Genomic DNA, 21,815 nt, shown 5'->3' on the forward strand with positions numbered 1-21,815 from the left:
GTATTCTTGAATGGTGATTTAGAAGAGGAAGTGTATATGAGACAACCAGAAGGGTTTGTTATGCCAGGTCAAGAGCATAAGGTGTGTAAGTTGGTTAAATCATTGTACGGGCTGAAACAAGCTCCCAAGCAGTGGCATCAGAAGTTTGATGATGTGGTGTTGTCTAATGGTTTTGTACTAAATTAATCTGACAAGTGTGTATATAGCAAATTCGATCAATCCGGAAAAGGTGTGATCATTTGCTTATACGTGGATGACATGTTGATCTTTGGTACTGACCAAGATCAAGTTGATAGAACAAAGGAGTTTTTATCTTCGAAGTTCTCTATGAAGGACATCGGAGTGGCGGATGTAATCCTAGGCATAAGGATTAAAAGGGATGATAGAGGTATCACGATCACACAATCTCATTACATTGAGAAGATTCTGAAACGGTTTAAGTGTGATCAATGTTCTCCCTTGAATACTCCCGTTGATACAACTGTGAAGCTTATGCCCCATTCGGGTAAAGCTGTATCACAGCTTGAATACTCTCGAGCAATTGGATGTTTGATGTATGCTATGACAAGCACACGCCCTGATATTGCTTTCATAGTGGGAAAACTTAGTAGGTTTACTAGTAATCCAAATGCTACTCACTGGCGTGCTGTGGTTAGAGTATTCAAGTATTTGAAGGGTACTATGGATTATGGTATCACTTATAATGGGTTCCCTTCAGTTTTAGAAGGATATTCGGATGCAAGTTGGATAACCAACGTCGAAGATCATTCATCTACGACTGGTTGGATATTCCTACTTGGAGGAGGTGCTATTTCACGGGCTTCTAAGAAGCAAACATGCATTACAAATTCAACCATGGAGTCTGAATTTGTAGCTTTAGCTGCAGCTGGTAAGGAAGCTGATTGGTTAAGGAATCTAATTCATGAAATTTCTTTGTGGCCGAAGCCAATATCTCCTATTTTCATCCGTTGTGACAGTGAAGGCTAAGGCTTATAGCCAAATGTACAATGGAAAGTCTAGACACTTAGGTGTTAGACACAGTATGGTTCGCGAGCTGATTTTACATGGAGTGATATCCGTAAGTTTCGTTAGATCACAACAAAATTTAGCAGATCACTTGACTAAAGCGTTAGCCCGAGACTTAGTGCACAAGTCGGCTATTGGAGTGGGATTGAAGTCCACATAAATCTTCCAAAGTGAGACGCCCAATTCCCTTCTAGTACAACACTAGAAGCTGAATTCAATGAGGTAAGCTTACTTTCTGAAGATTGAAACACATAAAATTCTGATCCCAAAGTATGTGTTTAGACCTGCAAGTTGAGTTAGGTTGAAGTTATTCTTCTTAATAGTTCTTTTGAAAAATTGCATATGCAGGTGCAAGATGTAAAAGGACTACCTATGTGAGCATGAAGTTTTGCCGCTTCAATGGAGCCTTAGACTTAGCTGCCAATATGTTCACTGAAGGATTGGGACACATGGCTTATAATAGTGTCAAGATTGTTTTAGGGATATGTAAGAAACTGATGTGTATAATATTTTATAGTTTTCATACGAGTGGAAGGGTTCAATTTCTGAAACACCCTGATACTCGAATTCTCGTAAATATTATACCAAGTGGAAATTCAATTTCTGAAACATTTTCATTTATGCATTAGTTTGTTCTGTTTGTTTAGTTATTTTAGTAAATCAAGGATTACACTAAAATGGAGGGATTTGTTGGTGATTTTAGTGTCATCCAACGTACATTTTAGTTAGTTGCGATTTACTTGAATGCAGGTGTTAGCTAGCTATACTTACCAACGGGTTCGGAGAGTGTGGAGTACACGCCCGTAAGAGTTGGCTACTAACTGTCAAAATGCGGGGGTCAAGGGGGTTGCGCCCCCTTGCGGGGTCCAAGGGGCAGCGCCCCTGGCGGGGTCCAAGGGGCAGCGCCCCGAAACCTCAACAGAAATTGCACTATTCGTTAACTAGAAAAGTTGCATTCGAATAAGTGTCAGCGAATAGGTATGCCTTTTGGTATAACCGATTTTCCCGCCAAAATTGAAGGGTTACACCCTTTCGGTTTAACTGTTTTCCTATAACATTTTATGAACGTTTTTTGTTCATTTATTCTGCCTTCATAAAACCAACAGAAACACACACATATTCTCTAACAATTTGATCGGTGATTTCGTTGCCAAAAACACTGATTGCGTTCTTGTTTGATCCCTGTAAAGATTTCGTTCAACCTAGGCAATCGTAGGGTCGAAATACTTTATAGAGATAGTGATTACACGATTCAAGAACGAATCCGGCAATCAATTCATACCCGATATCTAACAGCTCATTCTTGTAAAATAATACTCCTTAGTAATAAGTAAAAAAAAAAAAGCTCAACTTTTATTTCCTTGTGATTCAATAAGAGTTTTGCTAAAAGAGCACGATTAATTTGCTAAAAGAGCACGATTAATGCCACACGATTAATGCCACACAAACGCGACTAATTATTTTTCTTCAGGTGCCTGTTTAATTTTTAACAAATCACTTTCTTATTTCAAACAACAACAATGTTTAGTTTTAGACTTAGGTCCATATTTTATAGGAAACTTGGAATTCAATAAATGATGGTGGAGAATGGCTTTTTTATTATTATTTAAAGTACTAAATGGGACCAAGAAGTCACAAGGTTATCTTAAAAAAAATCAACTAAAAGTAAAATGTACCTTCAAAAATTGAGCTAAGATCGTCAACAAAATTGGTGGCGGAAGATGCTTTCCTCACACTCAACAGGCCTATAGTGTTAGAAGCCCTGTTGACCGAGTTGCAGACTCCTACATTATAATCAGACAGATAAGACAAACAATGATCAATGTTATTATTAAGACATGAAATGTCTAGACGTGAAGAATTCGTTCCATTTACTCACGAATGGGTAGATTCTGGTCAGATCCAATGGGTCGTAACTGTAAGTTACGCAAAGTATATACTTTTAATGCATAAAACCACCTCATATAGCACAAAACGAAGTATTTATGTAATCACATTTAACATGATTAATACTCAATAACCCTTGACATGTTTAATGAACCAGCACATCTTTCAAAACTATTCACACATCCTGAAAGTGCTAAATAGGCTCACCTTGCAGTCACATCTATCCTTTGCGCCTCAGCACATTGAACATACACGCTAACTGTTAGAAATAGGGTATGAATTGATTGCCCGGAGTGATTCTTGAATAATGTATTCACTTTTTCTATATAGTATTTCGATCCAATGATTTCCTTCGTTTTACAAAATCTTTACAGGGATAAGGCAAGAACGCAGTTAGTGTTTTGGCAATGAAATCAGTAATCAAAATATCAGAGATTTTGTATGTTTCTATTGTTGTGTGTATGAATGCAGTATGACAAAACCAAAACTAAGAAAACTCCTCCATTCGGCAGTTATAATATGAAAGGATACAACCTTTCAAATTGAGCAGGAAAATCTGTTAAACCAAAAAGGTACTACGTATAACTCTTGGCTGGAATACACCCAGCCAGGGGCGCTGCCCCTTGGACCACGCAAGGGGGCGTAACCCCCTTGCCCCCGCAATTACGCGACAGTTAGTTGCCAACTCTTACGGGTGTGTACTCCACACTCTCCGAACTCATTGTTAAGTATAACTAGCTAACTCTTGCATTCAAGTAAATCACAATTAACTAAAATGAATGTTAGATGACACTAAAATCACCAACACTAACTTGTGTAAATTAACTAAGATAAGTCCAACACACATAATGCACATCTATCTCAGACCTAAGAACAAATAATAATCCTCATTTAGTAATTCTGCTTGTTGTGTTCAATGCAAACTACTCAATCAATATGCATCGAAACAACAAACTAAATCTATATCAACACAAAAAATAAGATATTACCCGCTACTAGATGCAGGACTGCTAGTTCCAAATCCATGGATTAAATCATCCAAACCTCCAGGACTCTTATCACTACTCTCCCTGATCGGTTTCGCTTTCGCCGTTTGACCTAAACTCCCAAGCAAATCATCAAACTGATCACTCTGCTTTGGTATCGAAGCGAAAATATCGTCAACTTCTCTCACCGAAGTAGAATAAGGTACCTGTTTACTCTTCATCCCTGGCAATCCATCAAATATGTCGTCATCATCATCGTATAACGGTTTATCATAAACCGGTGAATTATTAGAATTCAAAACCCTAGGGTTACTTTTAGAGTCATTATTACTACTACTACTATTAAAAATTGAATCGTAATCGAAATCAGACATCGACGGCGTTGATTTCGAGTTATTGTTCGTGTGATTTGTTGAACCGCCAAATACATCGTTATATATATCTTTTCCGTCAGAATTGAACGGCAAATTTGGTCGGTTGCGGCGATCTACACCGATTGATTTCATTGGAGCAGATTTGCCTTGCGGTCGATAGCCGAAATCCTTCGCGAACATGCCGAAATCGTCCATTTGATTTACCAGAATTCGTAACGGAATTGATGTCTCGAATAATTTAACGGTTATCGACGGTGGTTGATATACGCGGCAGAATTATTTTTGTTTACTTGTTAATTTTCAGTTCGTTGTTCTTTCGTCTGTGTGGATCGCCATTGTTTTTTTCTTTTCAAGAAATACTATTGAAATTTCGGTCAATTTGCGTGTTGACCTTTATTTTATTTTTGAATTTTTTGTTTTGCGACATTTTCATATAGACTTTTTTTTTCACTAGAAATAAGGTGTATGAGGCTTCTACTTCTGACACTTATAAGCTTAGATATCACATAAAGGACTTGAATTACAGGGACGCGATTCAAAACTTGTTTTTGGGTGCTCATGATGGAAGAGACGGGGTTCATTGGCAAACGGGATAGAAAATGTCTGTAAAGACTTTTGCGGCTTTTGATGACATGATGACACACAGTGGCGGTACCAGAATTTTTTTCACCGGGGAAAAAAAAGTTAAAACCATAGAAATTTTTTTGGGCAAAATATAAAGGTTTTAGGGCAAAAAAATGGAGGTTTTTAGCTAAATTATGGAGGTTGGGGCAAAATTTGAATGTTTTGGGATAAAATTTGGAGATTTTTGGGCAAAATTTGAAGGTTTTTGGGACAAAATATGTAGGTTTTGGGACAAAAAAAATTCACTGAGGGCAAAGTCGAAAAATCCAAAATTTTTACACTAAAATTTGCAAATCCACTGGGCGGCCGCCTTCGCTTGTCCCTTCATAAAATCGCCCCTGATGACACGTTTGGCCGGGGAGAGTGTAGCGGGTGATGGATCCGCTAGTGTGTTATCTTACAAGAAAGAGAATCGATCCATGAAGAACACTTTGAAAGAAATGATTAATGACAGAATCGATCCTGAAAATTCGGATGTCCGGAGCATGATTGTCGAAAATATGCCCTCTTGTAACACCCTGAATTTTAATACAGCAGAAAGTGTCGCCAAAAAGCGTCATCAGAAAGTGTTTTCAGAATCTGTCAACTTCAGTCCCTGAATTTCCGATTGTCAGTTCAGCCGTGTCGCGACTTTAGGCGTGAACTGATGGTGAATTCGTTGGAAAAGGTCTGATGCCAATTTTGCCTTGGATCCACGCAGCGGGCCCCTATGGTCGCGTCGCGCCTTATCTGGGCCAGACTCGAATTTCAACCTTTAAAAAGGGGTTTAATGAGGGGCAAATGGGTCATTTTGCGTATGGACAGTTTTTGAATCACAAAACTGATCCCATCTTAATCTTATCCTCATTCCATCTCATTTTCTTCATCCACAAACGCTCTCATCTTTTAGAGTGAGAAAGAGGAGTTTAGAGAGAGAGAGCTCAATTTGAGGAAGAAGAATAGTGAATCGGGTCAAGTCTCAAGAGTTAAAGTCGTTCACCTCGTTCACGACTACGTGGTGGTAGTGTTGGTAAGTTCTAACTCCTAATTTCATTGTTTGATTTGATATTCAAAGTTAGGGTTTGAACTTGATTTGTTGAGAAACTCATTTAAACTCATGAAGTGAGTTTAGTGATGCTAGTAATCGGGTTTTATAGTGTCGTTTGTGAATTTTGGGTTGGTGATGTCTTGGTCAAGTTTACGGCTTGCAAAATGGGTTAAATCACTAGGTTTAGTGATTATGGAAGTATTGAAACCCATTTTGGTGTATTTGGTTGACTAATTTTGAAATGGGTCAAATTAGGGTTTATGTGTCAAAGTGGGTATGACAAGTGTTTAACACTTATGATTTGGTTTAATTGGTGTATTAGGACCATTTTCACTTGTGTTAATGGTTATTGGTTAGTTTGGGCGCGGTTCGTGCTTGGAGGTGCATTTGGGTCGAAATTGCACCAAGTGTCAATTTGGGTTGGTTTGTAATCCACCCTAATTGTGTTGTGTGTATTATGATAAATGGAATAGGTATATTCTCTTGGCGAGTTGCGGATTATTTAGTTGCATTCATCGAGGCGCTAAGGTGAGTGGAATATATATACATGTATGTATGTAGTTTATTTACTCGTACGCGATGTGGGTTTTTGGTAACACATCGTGAGTATTGGTGTTATGTCACAAGCCGGTGACTTATTGATAGTATGCGTGATGACAACTATGAGTCGGTAGTGTCTTGGTGGATGATTCACAATTCGGTGACACCCTATGGTGTTTCACAAGTCGGTGACACCTCATGGAGGTTCAGAAGTCGGTGACACCCTATGGTGATTCACAAGTCGGTGACACCACATGGTGGTTCACAAGTCGGTGACCCCTTATGTCGTGGTAGGTGATTCACAAGTCGGTGACACCTTATGATGATTCACAAGTCGGTGACATCATTACGAGTTGGACTCGACTTTATTGGTCGACTACACGTCGGTAGTACCATAGCGGGGGAATGGTTAAGCATGTTTATGCCTTGTTATGTTTAGTTTATATTCGTGGTGATGTATATTGATATGCCCAAATCAGACGGTTTATTTAAGCGGTGTCGTTAGGTCGCAAAACGTCAATTCAGAATATCAACAGAAAAAGTTAATTGTTTAATTTATATATGCTGGGCCTAAATCTATCATTCCTTCATATGGGTTAGCAAGGAAAAATATGACCTAGGGTCGTTCCTTGAGCGGTCAAATTTGAAACGGAGCTAATTCAGATAATTTAGTGATTAAGATGGGTTTGTACACAACTTAGTATCCAAGACTAGTGGCCAGGTACACCTTGTGTGGAGAGGCAAGATCCTTTTGGTCCCAATAAATTGGCGATTGTTCGAAAAATCCAACAACTAAGTCCAACCGGTTTATTCTAGACACCACTTTTATTCGGAATATCAAACTATGTAAAGGCAATAGTTGTGTTGATTTGATTTATAATTGTATTTAAAATATTAAAGTAATATAATTAAAATAAGCTAGCTAGCATGAAACAACTAAGAACAGAGAAGACGTGGTTCACCATGATTTAAGATAACGTAGTGTCGGGATGATTGCGAGACACTCATTGGATAGATATACCTCAGTGTGAAAACTAGATTCCCTACTAAGCGATTTCCCGATTAGCATGTCACGAGGAACTAGGCTTTGAAGTTTCTGATCGGATGGGCTATACTCAACTCCTGACGCTTTATCCGGTTTAAGAATATAAGCGGCCCATCTTGGATGCAATGCATACCTTGGGCGCACGAATAAAGTAGCATAGCCATATAGTATCCAACCTTTCTTAACACCTTAGTGTATCACCCAAATGAGTGATTATGATTGTGTTTCGAATCCCTTTTTTGTCAATGGTTTGGTAAAATCTAAGGGTTTGTAGACAAATTAGAACCTCTGATAGTTCTTAGTCATCCTTAAAGATTTATAAGCTTAGTTTGTATTGTAGTGTGTTAAATTCTCATTTATGACTTAAACCAGCCCTTACTTAAATCTACCCAATAAATCCCTTAGTTATCCACCATGTACTAGACTTATAGTGGTTCCATAGCTTCTATCCTTGACCATGCTCAAGTGGTCCTATAGTACATCAACACTGTACTCTACTGTTGCAACAGCATTTTCTCCGAGTCTTATACTCTTGACCAATGTCATGATCTGGTCATACGGTAATTCCCCATGTACTTTATAGTATTTCCGATGGGTTCATACCTTGACGAATGTATAAACATAGATAACTAATTACCTTTTAATTATCGACTTTATAAAAGGTTTTAATCATGTTTATTGGTGGAAGGACGATAATAACGAGGTTTAATATTATAGACAGAAAGCGATTACGAAACGATAATCATCCCTAACTAACATTATTAAATCATGGCAAACAATCAAGCAATTACTCACACATCATGGCAACAAGCATTTCTAATATTAATAAATCACAAACATCTAATAAGAATATTATAATAAATTAATAAAAGAAAGGATAGATATTACCGAATAATGTCGGCAGAATAACACTTGTATTTCTTCATAATATCCATAGCGTTACAATGCTTGATAGCTTCTACTACTAACTACATAATATTCTCATATTGATCACTAGAGAGCGACAATAGAGAGATAATTATTTTCTTAATCTCTGTACTTTTCTCTCTCTAGAATCTAGAGAGAGAAAGTAGAGAGAGAATTAATCTCCTATAGATCACTAGAGAGCGACTATAGAGAGATATTTGAGAGAAGTGAAGAATTGGTGTGTTGAAATGGTGGGATGAAGCCCCCATTTATAGGAAATGCTTGGTGGCAAAATTGTAATTAAATTGCTAAAAAACCCCTGGCAGGCCGTTTGGAAAGGGGTTTGGCAAGCCATTTGCCAAGGCTGTTTTTGATGCCCGTTTTCCAAGGCAAGACGTTTTTGGTGCTCATTTGCTGGCAGGCCGTTTTCCATTATGGCAAGCCGTTTGACAAGCCGTTTGGCAAGCGGTTTGCTGAAATGTCCCGTTCTTATTTATTAAAAACGTTCCATATTAATTGATTTCGTTGCGAGGTTTTGACCTCTATATGAGACGTTTTTCAAAGACTGCATTCATTTTAAAACAAACCATAACCTTTATTTCATCAATAAAGGTTTAAAAAGCTTTACGTAGATTATCAAATAATGATAATCTAAAATATCCTGTTTACACACGACCATTACGTAATGGTTTACAATACAAATATGTTACAACAAAATAAGTTTCTTGAATGCAGTTTTTGAACAATATCATACAAGCATGGACTCCAAATCTCGTCCTTATTTAAGTATGCGACAGTGGAAGCTCTTAATAATCACCTGAGAATAAACATGCTTAAAACGTCAACAAAAATGTTGGTGAGTTATAGGTTTAACCTATATATATCAAATCATAATAATAGACCACAAGATTTCATATTTCAATACACATCCCATACATAGAGATAAAAATCATTCATATGGTGAACACCTGGTAACCGACATTAACAAGATGCATATATAAGAATATCCCCATCATTCCGGGACACCCTTCGGATATGATATAAATTTCGAAGTACTAAAGCATCCGGTACTTTGGATGGGGTTTGTTAGGCCCAATAGATCTATCTTTAGGATTCGCGTCAATTAGGGTGTCTGTTCCCTAATTATTAGATTACCAGACTTAATAAAAAGGGGCATATTCGATTTCGATAATTCCACCATAGAATGTAGTTTCACGTACTTGTGTCTATTTTGTAAATCATTTATAAAACCTGCATGTATTCTCATCCCAAAAATATTAGATTTTAAAAGTGGGACTATAACTCACTTTCACAGATTTTTACTTCGTCGGGAAGTAAGACTTGGCCACTGGTTGATTCACGAACCTATAATAATATATACATATATATCAAAGTATGTTCAAAATATATTTACAACACTTTTAATATATTTTGATATTTTAAGTTTATTAAGTCAGATGTCCTCGTTAGTAACCTACAACTAGTTGTCCACAGTTAGATGTACAGAAATAAATCGATAAATATTATCTTGAATCAATCCACGACCCAGTGTATACGTATCTCAGTATTGATCAAAACTCAAACTATATATATTTTGGAATCAACCTCAACCCTGTATAGCTAACTCCAACATTCACATATAGAGTGTCTATGGTTGTTCCGAAATATATATAGATGTGTCGACATGATAGGTCGAAACATTGTATACGTGTCTATGGTATCTCAAGATTACATAATATACAATACAAGTTGATTAAGTTATGGTTGGAATAGATTTGTTACCAATTTTCACGTAGCTAAAATGAGAAAAATTATCCAATCTTGTTTTACCCATAACTTCTTCATTTTAAATCCGTTTTGAGTGAATCAAATTGATATGGTTTCATATTTAACTCTATTTTATGAATCTAAACAGAAAAAGTATAGGTTTATAGTCGAAAAAATAAGTTACAAGTCGTTTTTGTAAAGGTAGTCATTTCAGTCGAAAGAATGACGTCTAGATGACCATTTTAGAAAACATACTTCCACTTTGAGTTTAACCATAATTTTTTGATATAGTTTCATGTTCATAATAAAAATCATTTTCTCAGAATAACAACTTTTAAATCAAAGTTTATCATAGTTTTTAATTAACTAATCCAAAACAGCCCGCGGTGTTACTACGACGGCGTAAATCCGGTTTTACGGTGTTTTTCGTGTTTCCAGGTTTTAAATCATTAAGTTAGCATATCATATAGATATAGAACATGTGTTTAGTTAATTTTAAAAGTCAAGTTAGAAGGATTAACTTTTGTTTGCGAACAAGTTTAGAATTAACTAAACTATGTTCTAGTGATTACAAGTTTAAACCTTCGAATAAGATAGCTTTATATGTATGAATCGAATGATGTTATGAACATCATTACTACCTTAAGTTCCTTGGATAAACCTACTGGAAAAAAGAAAAATGGATCTAGCTTCAACGGATCCTTGGATGGCTCGAAGTTCTTAAAGCAGAATCATGACACGAAAACAAGTTCAAGTAAGATCATCACTTGAAATAAGATTGTTATAGTTATAGAAATTGAACCAAAGTTTGAATATGATTATTACCTTGTATTAGAATGATAACCTATTGTAAGAAACAAAGATTTCTTGAGGTTGGATGATCACCTTACAAGATTGGAAGTGAGCTAGCAAACTTGAAAGTATTCTTGATTTTATGTAACTAGAACTTGTAGAATATATGAAGAACACTTAGAACTTGAAGATAGAACTTGAGAGAGATCAATTAGATGAAGAAAATTGAAGAATGAAAGTGTTTTTAGGTGTTTTTGGTCGTTGGTGTATGGATTAGATATAAAGGATATGTAATTTTGTTTTCATGTAAATAAGTCATGAATGATTACTCATATTTTTGTAATTTTATGAGATATTTCATGCTAGTTGCCAAATGATGGTTACCACATGTGTTAGGTGATTCACATGGTCTGCTAAGAGCTGATCATTGGAGTGTATATATCAACAGTACATACATCTAAAAGCTGTGTATTGTACGAGTACGAATACGGGTGCATACGAGTAGAATTGTTGATGAAACTGAACGAGGATGTAATTGTAAGCATTTTTGTTAAGTAGAAGTATTTTGATAAGTGTATTGAAGTCTTTCAAAAGTGTATAAATACATATTAAAACACTACATGTATATACATTTTAACTGAGTCGTTAAGTCATCGTTAGTCGTTACATGTAAGTGTTGTTTTGAAACCTTTAGGTTAACGATCTTGTTAAATGTTGTTAACCCAATGTTTATAATATCAAATGAGATTTTAAATTATTATATTATCATAATATTATCATGTATGAATATCTCTTAATATGATATATATGCATTAAATGTCTTTACAACGATAATCGTTACATATATGTCTCGTTTAAAAATCATTAAGTTAGTAGTCTTGTTTTTACATATGTAGTTCATTGTTAATATACTTAATGATATGTTTACTTATCATAGTATCATGTTAACTATATATATATCCATATATATGTCATCATATAGTTTTTACAAGTTTTAACGTTCGTGAATCACCGGTCAACTTGGGTGGTCAATTGTCTATATGAAACATATTTCAATTAATCAAGTCTTAACAAGTTTGATTGCTTTACATGTTGGAAACATTTAATCATGTAAATATCAATCTCAATTAATATATATAAACATGGAAAAGTTCGGGTCACTACAGTACCTACCCGTTAAATAAATTTCGTCCCGAAATTTTAAGCTGTTGAAGGTGTTAACGAATTTTCTGGAAATAGATGCGGGTATTTCTTCTTCATCTGATCTTCACGCTCCCAGGTGAACTCGGGTCCTCTACGAGCATTCCATCGAACCTTAACAATTGGTATCTTGTTTTGCTTAAGTCTTTTAACCTCACGATCCATTATTTCGACGGGTTTTTCGATGAATTAAAGTTTTTCGTTGATTTGGATTTCATCTAACGGAATAGTGAGATCTTCTTTAGCAAAACATTTCTTCAAATTCGAGACGTGGAAAGTGTTATGTACAGCCTCGAGTTGTTGAGGTAACTCAAGTCGGTAAGCTACTGGTCCGACACGATAAATAATCTTGAATGGTCCAATATACCTTGGATTTAATTTCCCTCGTTTACCAACTCGAACAACGCCTTTCCAAGGTGCAAATTTAAGCATGACCATCTCTCCAATTTCAAATTCTATATCTTTTCTTTTAATGTCAGCGTAGCTCTTTTGTCGACTTTGGGCGGTTTTCAACCGTTGTTGAATTTGGATGATCTTCTCGGTAGTTTCTTGTATAATCTCCGGACCCGTAATCTGTCTATCCCCCACTTCACTCCAACAAATCGGAGACCTGCACTTTCTACCATAAAGTGCTTCAAACGGTGCCATCTCAATGCTTGAATGGTAGCTGTTGTTGTAGGAAAATTCTGCTAACGGTAGATGTAGATCCTAACTGTTTCCGAAATCAATAACACATGCTCGTAGCATGTCTTCAAGCATTTGTATCGTCCTTTCACTCTGCCCATCAGTTTGTGGATGATAGGCAGTACTCATGTCTAGACGAGTTCCTAATGCTTGCTGTAATGTCTGCCAGAATCTTGAAATAAATCTGCCATCCCTATCAGAGATAATAGAGATTGGTATTCCATGTCTGGAGACGACTTCCTTCAAATACAGTCGTGCTAACTTCTCCATCTTGTCATCTTCTCTTATTGGCAGGAAGTGTGCTGATTTGGTGAGACGATCAACTATTACCCAAATAGTATCAAAACCACTTGCAGTCCTTGGCAATTTTGTGATGAAATCCATGGTAATGTTTTCCCATTTCCATTCTGGGATTTCGGGTTGTTGAAGTAGACCTGATGGTTTCTGATGCTCAGCTTTGACCTTAGAACATGTCAAACATTCTCCTACGTATTAGCAACATCGGCTTTCATACCCGGCCACCAAAAATATTTCCTGAGATCCTTGTACATCTTCCCCGTTCCAGGATGCATTGAGTATCTGGTTTTATGAGCTTCTCTACGTACCATTTCTCTCATATCTCCAAATTTTGGTACCCAAATCCTTTCAGCCCTATACCGGGTTCCGTCTTCCCGAATATTAAGATGCTTCTCCGATCCTTTGGGTATTTCATCCTTTAAATTTCCCTCTTTTAAAACTCCTTGTTGCGCCTCCTTTATTTGAGTAGTAAGGTTATTATGAATCATTATATTCATAGATTTTACTCGAATGGGTTCTCTGTCCTTCCTGCTCAAGGCATCGGCTACCACATTTGCCTTCCCCGGGTGGTAACGAATCTCAAAGTCGTAATCATTCAATAATTCAATCCACCTACGCTGCCTCATATTCAGTTGTTTCTGATTAAATATGTGTTGAAGACTTTTGTGGTCGGTATATATAATACTTTTGACCCCATATAAGTAGTGCCTCCAAGTCTTTAATGCAAAAACAACCGCGCCTAATTCCAAATCATGCATCGTATAATTTTGTTCGTGAATCTTCAATTGTCTAGACGCATAAGCAATCACCTTCGTTCGTTGCATTAATACACAACCGAGACCTTGTTTTGATGCGTCACAATAAATCACAAAATCATCATTCCCTTCAGGCAATGACAATATAGGTGCCGTAGTTAGCTTTTTCTTCAATAACTGAAACGCTTTCTCTTGTTCATCATTCCATTCAAATTTCTTCCCTTTATGCGTTAATGCAGTCAAGGGTTTTGCTATTCTAGAAAAGTCTTGGATGAACCTTCTGTAGTAACCAGCTAGTCCTAAAAACTGGCGTATGTGTTTTGGAGTTTTAGGGGTTTCCCACTTTTCAACAGTTTCTATCTTTGCCGGATCCACCTTAATACCTTCTTTGTTCACTATGTGACCGAGGAATTGAACTTCTTCCAACCAAAATGCACACTTTGAAAACTTAGCGTACAATTCTTCCTTCCTCAATACTTCTAACACCTTTCTCAAATGTTCACCGTGTTCTTGGTCATTCTTTGAGTAAATAAGTATGTCATCAATGAAAACAATGACAAACTTGTCAAGGTATGGTCCACACACTCGGTTCATAAGGTCCATGAACACAACTGGTGCATTAGTTAAACCAAACGGCATGACCATAAACTCGTAATAATCGTAACGTGTTCTGAAAGCAGTCTTTGGAATATCATCTTCTTTCACCCGCATTTGATGATACCCGGAACGTAAGTCAATCTTTGAATAAACAGACGAGCCTTGTAGTTGATCAAATAAGTCGTCGATTCTCGGTAGTGGGTAGCGGTTCTTGATGGTAAGTTTGTTCAACTCTCGGTAGTCGATACACAACCTGAATGTACCATCTTTTTTCTTGACAAACAAAATAGGAGCTCCCCACGGTGATGTGCTTGGTCGAATGAAACCACGCTCTAAAAGTTCTTGTAATTGGCTTTGCAGTTCTCTCATCTCGCTGGGTGCGAGTCTGTAAGGAGCACGAGCTATTGGTGCAGCTCCTGGTACAAGATCTATTTGAAATTCAACGGATCGATGTGGGGGTAATCCCGGTAATTCTTTCGGAAATACATCGGAAAATTCTTTTGCAATGGGAACATCATTGATCTCTTTTCTTCAGCTTGTACTTTCTCGACGTGTGCTAGAACAGCATAGCAACCTTTTCTTATTAGTTTCTGTGCCTTCAAATTACTAATAAGATGTAGCTTCGTGTTGCCCTTTTCTCCGTACACCATTAAGGGTTTTCCTTTTTCTCGTATAATGCGAATTGCATTTTTGTAACAAACGATCTCTGCTTTCACTTCTTTCAACCAGTCCATACCAATTATCACATCAAAACTCCCTAACTCTACTGGTATCAAATCAATCTTAAATGTTTCGCTAACCAGTTTAATTTCTCGATTCTGACATATATTATCTGCTGAAATTAATTTACCATTTGCTAATTCGAGAAAAAATTTACTATCCAAAGGCGTCAATGGACAACTTAATTTAGCACAAAAATCTCTACTCATATAGCTTCTATCCGCACCCGAATCAAATAAAACGTAAGCAGATTTATTGTCAATAAGAAACGTACCCGTAACAAGCTCCGGGTCTTCCTGTGCCTCTGCCGCATTAATATTGAAAACTCTTCCGCGGCCTTGTCCATTCGTGTTCTCCTGGTTCGGGAAATTTCTAATAATGTGGCCCAGTTTTCCACATTTATAACAAACTACATTGGCATAACTTGCTCTGACACTACTTGCTCCGCCATTACTCGTTCCGACACCATTTGTTCCTTTCGTTCTATTAACCCCTGGTCCGTAGACCTCACACTTCGCCGTGCTATGACCATTTCTTTTACACTTGTTGCAAAATTTGGTGCAGAACCCCGAGTGATACTTTTCACACCTTTGGCATAGCTGCTTCTGATTGTTGTTTTTGTTGCGGTTATTATTGTTGTTGGGATGATTGTTGTAGTTGCTGTTGTTGTTGTGGTTGTTGTTGTTGTTGGGTCGTTTGTTGTAGTTGCGATTGATGTTGCGATTGTTGGGATAATTGTTGCGATTATTGTTGTAAATGCTGTTGTTGTTGTATTGGTGATTCTTATCACCGTTTTCCTCCCACTTTCTTTTGACTTGCTTCACATTGGCCTCTTCAGCAGTTTGTTCTTTAATTCTTTCCTCAATCTGGTTCACTAGATTGTGAGCCATTCTACATGCCTGTTGTATGGAGGCGGGCTCGTGTGAACTTATATCTTCTTGGATTCTTTCCGGTAATCCTTTCACAAACGCGTCGATCTTCTCTTCCTCATCTTCAAATGCTCCCGGACACAATAGGCACAATTCTGTGAATCGTCTTTCGTACGTGGTAATATTAAATCCTTGGGTTCGTAACCCTCTAAGTTCTGTCTTGAGCTTATTGACCTCGGTTCTGGGACGGTACTTCTCGTTCATCAAGTGCTTGAATGCTGACCACGGTAGTGCGTACGCATCGTCTTGTCCCACTTGCTCTAGATAGGTATTCCACCATGTTAACGCAGAACCTGTGAAGGTATGCGTAGCGTACTTCACTTTGTCCTCTTCAGTACACTTACTTATGGCAAACACCGATTCGACCTTCTCGGTCCACCGTTTCAATCTGATCGGTCCTTCGGTTCCATCAAATTCCAAAGGTTTGCAGGCAGTGAATTCTTTGTAGGTGCATCCTACACGATTTCCTGTAATGCTAGATCCAAGGTTATTGTTGGTATGTAGCGCAGCCTGTACTGCGGCTATGTTTGAAGCTAGAAAAGTACGGAATTCCTCTTCATTCATATTCACGGTGTGTCGAGTAGTCGGTGCCATTTCCTTCAAAATAGTCAAATGGAACAAGTTAATCATATAGAATATTAAGAGTAGTTAATAGTATTTCGTAGCATAATATGAACTCATTTATAAAAGCTTTTTCTTCATATTAGCGTTTTATAAGTTTAAATTCGGGTAGTACCTACCCGTTAAGTTCATACTTAGTAGCTAATATACAATTCAACTACTACAATTCTATATGAAAAATTGATTATAATAATATTTCGCGTTCAAACTTTTACACAATATTTTATAAACTTACAATATCGCTTATTTTACATATAGCATGAAATATAGCACACAATAAATTTGATACAAGATGGTTGTGAAGATAATTCTAGCTAGTACACAAGTCGTTCAGCAAAGGCAATAAAGAAACGTAATTCATACATCTAGAAACAAGTCATGCATTCTGGTTTTACTAGGATTACTTCCCATCCTTGGTCTTGTGGAACATAACCGTTATGGCCGTTGATAAGACGGCGTGTTGTAACGTCGTCAAAGGGACGAGGTTTATGTAATGTCCAACAGTCCCGTAACAATCTAAAAACCTCATTTCTTATCCCAATTACCGACTACGTCACTTGTGGAAACGTTTTGTTTAATAGTTGTAGCCCGATGTTCTTGTTCTCACTTTGGTGAGAAGCGAACATTACTAATCCGTAAGCATAACATGCTTCTTTATGTTGCATGTTAGCCGCTTTTTCTAAATCACGAAGTCCAATATTCGGATATATTGAGTCAAAATAATTTCTTAACCCATTGCGTAAAATAGCATTTGGGTTCCCCGCAATATATGCGTCAAAGTAAACACATCGTAACTTATGGATTTCCCAATGTGATATCCCCCATCTTTCGAACGAAAGCCTTTTATAAACCAAAGCATTCTTGGAACGTTCTTCGAATGTCTTACAAACTGATCTCGCCTTAAATAGTTGTGGCGAAGAATTCTGACCGACTCTAGACAAGATTTCATCAATCATGTCTCCGGGTAGGTCTCTTAAAATATTGGGTTGTCTATCCATTTTGTGTTTTTATACTGTAAAATAGACAAGAGTTAGATTCATAAAAAAAATACTTATTAATACAAGCAATTTTTACATATATCATAAAGCATAAGCACACTATATTACATATATTACACCACACGAATACAACTATCTTATTCCGACTCGCTTGTTTCTTCTTCTTCGGTTTTGGTTCATTTTGCCAAGTTTCTAGGGATATATGATGTTCCCCTAATACGAGCCGTCGTTTTCCACATTGGTTTAGAAAAACCTGGTGGTTTAGAGGTTCCCGGGTCATTGTTACAACTTAAGGACTTCGGGGGTTGACGATACATATAAAGTTCATCGGGGTTGGAATTAGATTTCTCTATTTTTATGCCCTTTCCCTTATTATTTTCTTTTGCCTTTTTAATTTCAGTTGGGGTAATTTCTATAAATCATCGGAATTCTCGTCGGAATCCGATTCATCGGAGAATTGGTAATCCTCCCAATATTTTGCTTCCTTGGCGGAAACACCATTGACCATAATTAACCTTGGTCGGTTGGTTGAGGATTTTCTTTTACTTAACCGTTTTATTATTTCCCCCACCGGTTCCGATTCTTCTTCCGGTTCCGATTCTTCTTCCGGTTCCGACTCTTCTTCCGGTTCCTCTTCGGGAACTTGTGAATCAGTCCACGAATCATTCTAATTTACATTTGACTCTTCATTATTATTAGGTGAGTCAATGGGACTTGTTCTAGAGGTAGACATCTATCACATAATATCAAACGCGTTAAGAGATTAATATATCACATAATATTCACATGTTAAAAATATATAGTTTCCAACAAAATTTGTTAAGCAATCATTTTTCAAGTAAACACGGTCGAAGTCCAGACTCACTAATGCATCCTAACAAACTCGATAAGACACACTAATGGAAAATTCTAGTTCTCTAAGACCAACGCTCGGATACCAACTGAAATGTCCTGTTCTTATTGATTAAAAACGTTCCATATTAATTGATTTCGTTGCGAGGTTTTGACCTCTATATGAGACGTTTTTCAAAGACTGCATTCATTTTAAAACAAACCATAACCTTTATTTCATCAATAAAGGTTTAAAAAGCTTTACGTAGATTATCAAATAATGATAATCTAAAGTATCCTGTTTACACACGACCATTACATAATGGTTTACAATACAAATATGTTACAACAAAATAAATTTCTTGAATGCAGTTTTTACACAATATCATACAAGCATGGACTCCAAATCTCGTCCTTATTTAAGTATGCGACAGCGGAAGCTCTTAATAATCACCTGAGAATAAACATGCTTAAAACGTCAACAAAAATGTTGGTGAGTTATAGGTTTAACCTATATATATCAAATCATAATAATATACCACAAGATTTCATATTTCAATACACATCCCATACATAGAGATAAAATCATTCATATGGTGAACACCTGGTAACCGACATTAACAAGATACATATATAAGAATATCCCCATCATTCCGGGACACCCTTCGGATATGATATAAATTTCGAAGTACTAAAGCATCCGGTACTTTGGATGGGGTTTGTTAGGCCCAATAGATCTATCTTTAGGATTCGCGTCAATTAGGGTGTCTGTTCCCTAATTCTTAGATTACCAGACTTAATAAAAAGGGGCATATTCGATTTCGATAATTCCACCATAGAATGTAGTTTCACGTACTTGTGTCTATTTTGTAAATCATTTATAAAACCTGCATGTATTCTCATCCCAAAAATATTAGATTTTAAAAGTGGGACTATAACTCACTTTCACAGATTTTTACTTCGTCGGGAAGTAAGACTTGGCCACTGGTTGATTCACGAACCTATAATAATATATACATATATATCAAAGTATGTTCAAAATATATTTACAACACTTTTAATATATTTTGATGTTTTAAGTTTATTAAGTCAGCTGTCCTCGTTAGTAACCTACAACTAGTTGTCCACAGTTAGATGTACAGAAATAAATTGATAAATATTATCTTGAATCAATCCACGACCCAGTGTATATGTATCTCAGTATTGATCACAACTCAAACTATATATATTTTGGAATCAACCTCAACCCTGTATAGCTAACTCCAACATTCACATATAGAGTGTCTATGGTTGTTCCGAAATATATATAGATGTGTCGACATGATAGGTCGAAACATTGTATACGTGTCTATGGTATCTCAAGATTACATAATATACAATACAAGTTGATTAAGTTATGGTTGGAATAGATTTGTTACCAATTTTCACGTAGCTAAAATGAGAAAAATTATCCAATCTTGTTTTACCCATAACTTCTTCATTTTAAATCCGTTTTGAGTGAATCAAGTTGCTATGGTTTCATATTGAACTCTATTTTATGAATCTAAACAGAAAAAGTATAGGTTTATAGTCTAAAAAATAAGTTACAAGTCGTTTTTGTAAAGGTAGTCATTTCAGTCGAAAGAACGACGTCTAGATGACCATTTTAGAAAACATACTTCCACTTTGAGTTTAACCATAATTTTTTGATATAGTTTCATGTTCATAATAAAAATCATTTTCTCAGAATAACAACTTTTAAATCAAAGTTTATCATAGTTTTTAATTAACTAACCTAAAACAGCCCGCGGTGTTACTACGACGGCGTAAATCCGGTTTTACGGTGTTTTTCGTGTTTCCAGGTTTTAAATCATTAAGTTAGCATATCATATAGATATAGAACATGTGTTTAGTTGATTTTAAAAGTCAAGTTAGAAGGATTAACTTTTGTTTGCGAACAAGTTTAGAATTAACTAAACTATGTTCTAGTGATTACAAGTTTAAACCTTCGAATAAGATAGCTTTATATATATGAATCGAATGATGTTATGAACATCATTACTACCTTAAGTTCCTTGGATAAACCTACTGGAAAAGAGAAAAATGGATCTAGCTTCAACGGATCCTGGGATGGCTCGAAGTTCTTGAAGCAGAATCATGACACGAAAACAAGTTCAAGTAAGATCATCACTTGAAATAAGATTGTTATAGTTATAGAAATTGAACCAAAGTTTGAATATGATTATTACCTTGTATTAGAATGATAACCTACTGTAAGAAACAAAGATTTCTTGAGGTTGGATGATCACCTTACAAGATTGGAAGTGAGCTAGCAAACTTGAAACTATTCTTGATTTTATGTAACTAGAACTTGTAGAATATATGAAGAACACTTAGAACTTGAAGATAGAACTTGAGAGAGATCAATTAGATGAAGAAAATTGAAGAATGAAAGTGTTTGTAGGTGTTTTTGGTCGTTGGTGTATGGATTAGATATAAAGGATATGTAATTTTGTTTTCATGTAAATAAGTCATGAATGATTACTCATATTTTTGTAATTTTATGAGATATTTCATGCTAGTTGCCAAATGATGGTTACCACATGTGTTAGGTGACTCACATGGGCTGCTAAGAGCTGATCATTGGAGTGTATATACCAATAGTACATACATCTAAAAGCTGTGTATTGTACGAGTACGAATACGGGTGCATACGAGTAGAATTGTTGATGAAACTGAACGAGGATGTAATTGTAAGCATTTTTGTTAAGTAGAAGTATTTTGATAAGTGTATTGAAGTCTTTCAAAAGTGTATAAATACATATTAAAACACTACATGTATATACATTTTAACTGAGTCGTTAAGTCATCGTTAGTCGTTACATGTAAGTGTTGTTTTGAAACCTTTAGGTTAACGATCTTGTTAAATGTTGTTAATCCAATGTTTATAATATCAAATGAGATTTTAAATTATTATATTATCATGATATTATCATGTATGAATATCTCTTAATATGATATATATACATTAAATGTCTTTACAACGATAATCGTTACATATATGTCTCGTTTAAAAATCATTAAGTTAGTAGTCTTGTTTTTACATATGTAGTTCATTGTTAATATACTTAATGATATGTTTACTTATCATAGTATCATGTTAACTATATATATATATATATATATATATATATATATATATATATATATATATATATATATATATATAT

General features: G+C 36.0%; 1 protein-coding gene across 1 annotated transcript; it reads left to right on the plus strand.

The window, feature by feature from the left end:
• The first annotated feature begins 258 nt into the window (after positions 1-258).
• LOC139874529 (secreted RxLR effector protein 161-like) lies at positions 259-987 on the plus strand. The gene has a single exon (XM_071861951.1). The coding sequence runs from the start codon at positions 259-261 to the stop codon at positions 985-987; it is 729 nt and encodes a 242-aa protein (XP_071718052.1).
• Positions 988-21,815: the final 20,828 nt, after the last annotated feature.

Source organism: Rutidosis leptorrhynchoides, chromosome 11, assembly GCF_046630445.1.
Source record: "Rutidosis leptorrhynchoides isolate AG116_Rl617_1_P2 chromosome 11, CSIRO_AGI_Rlap_v1, whole genome shotgun sequence".
NCBI classification, from domain to species: Eukaryota; Viridiplantae; Streptophyta; class Magnoliopsida; order Asterales; family Asteraceae; genus Rutidosis; species Rutidosis leptorrhynchoides.

Excerpts from the sequence above, each read along its gene's own strand:
- LOC139874529 (XM_071861951.1), top strand. The coding sequence starts at position 259 with ATGTTGATCTTTGGTACTGACCAAGATCAAGTTGATAGAACAAAGGAG.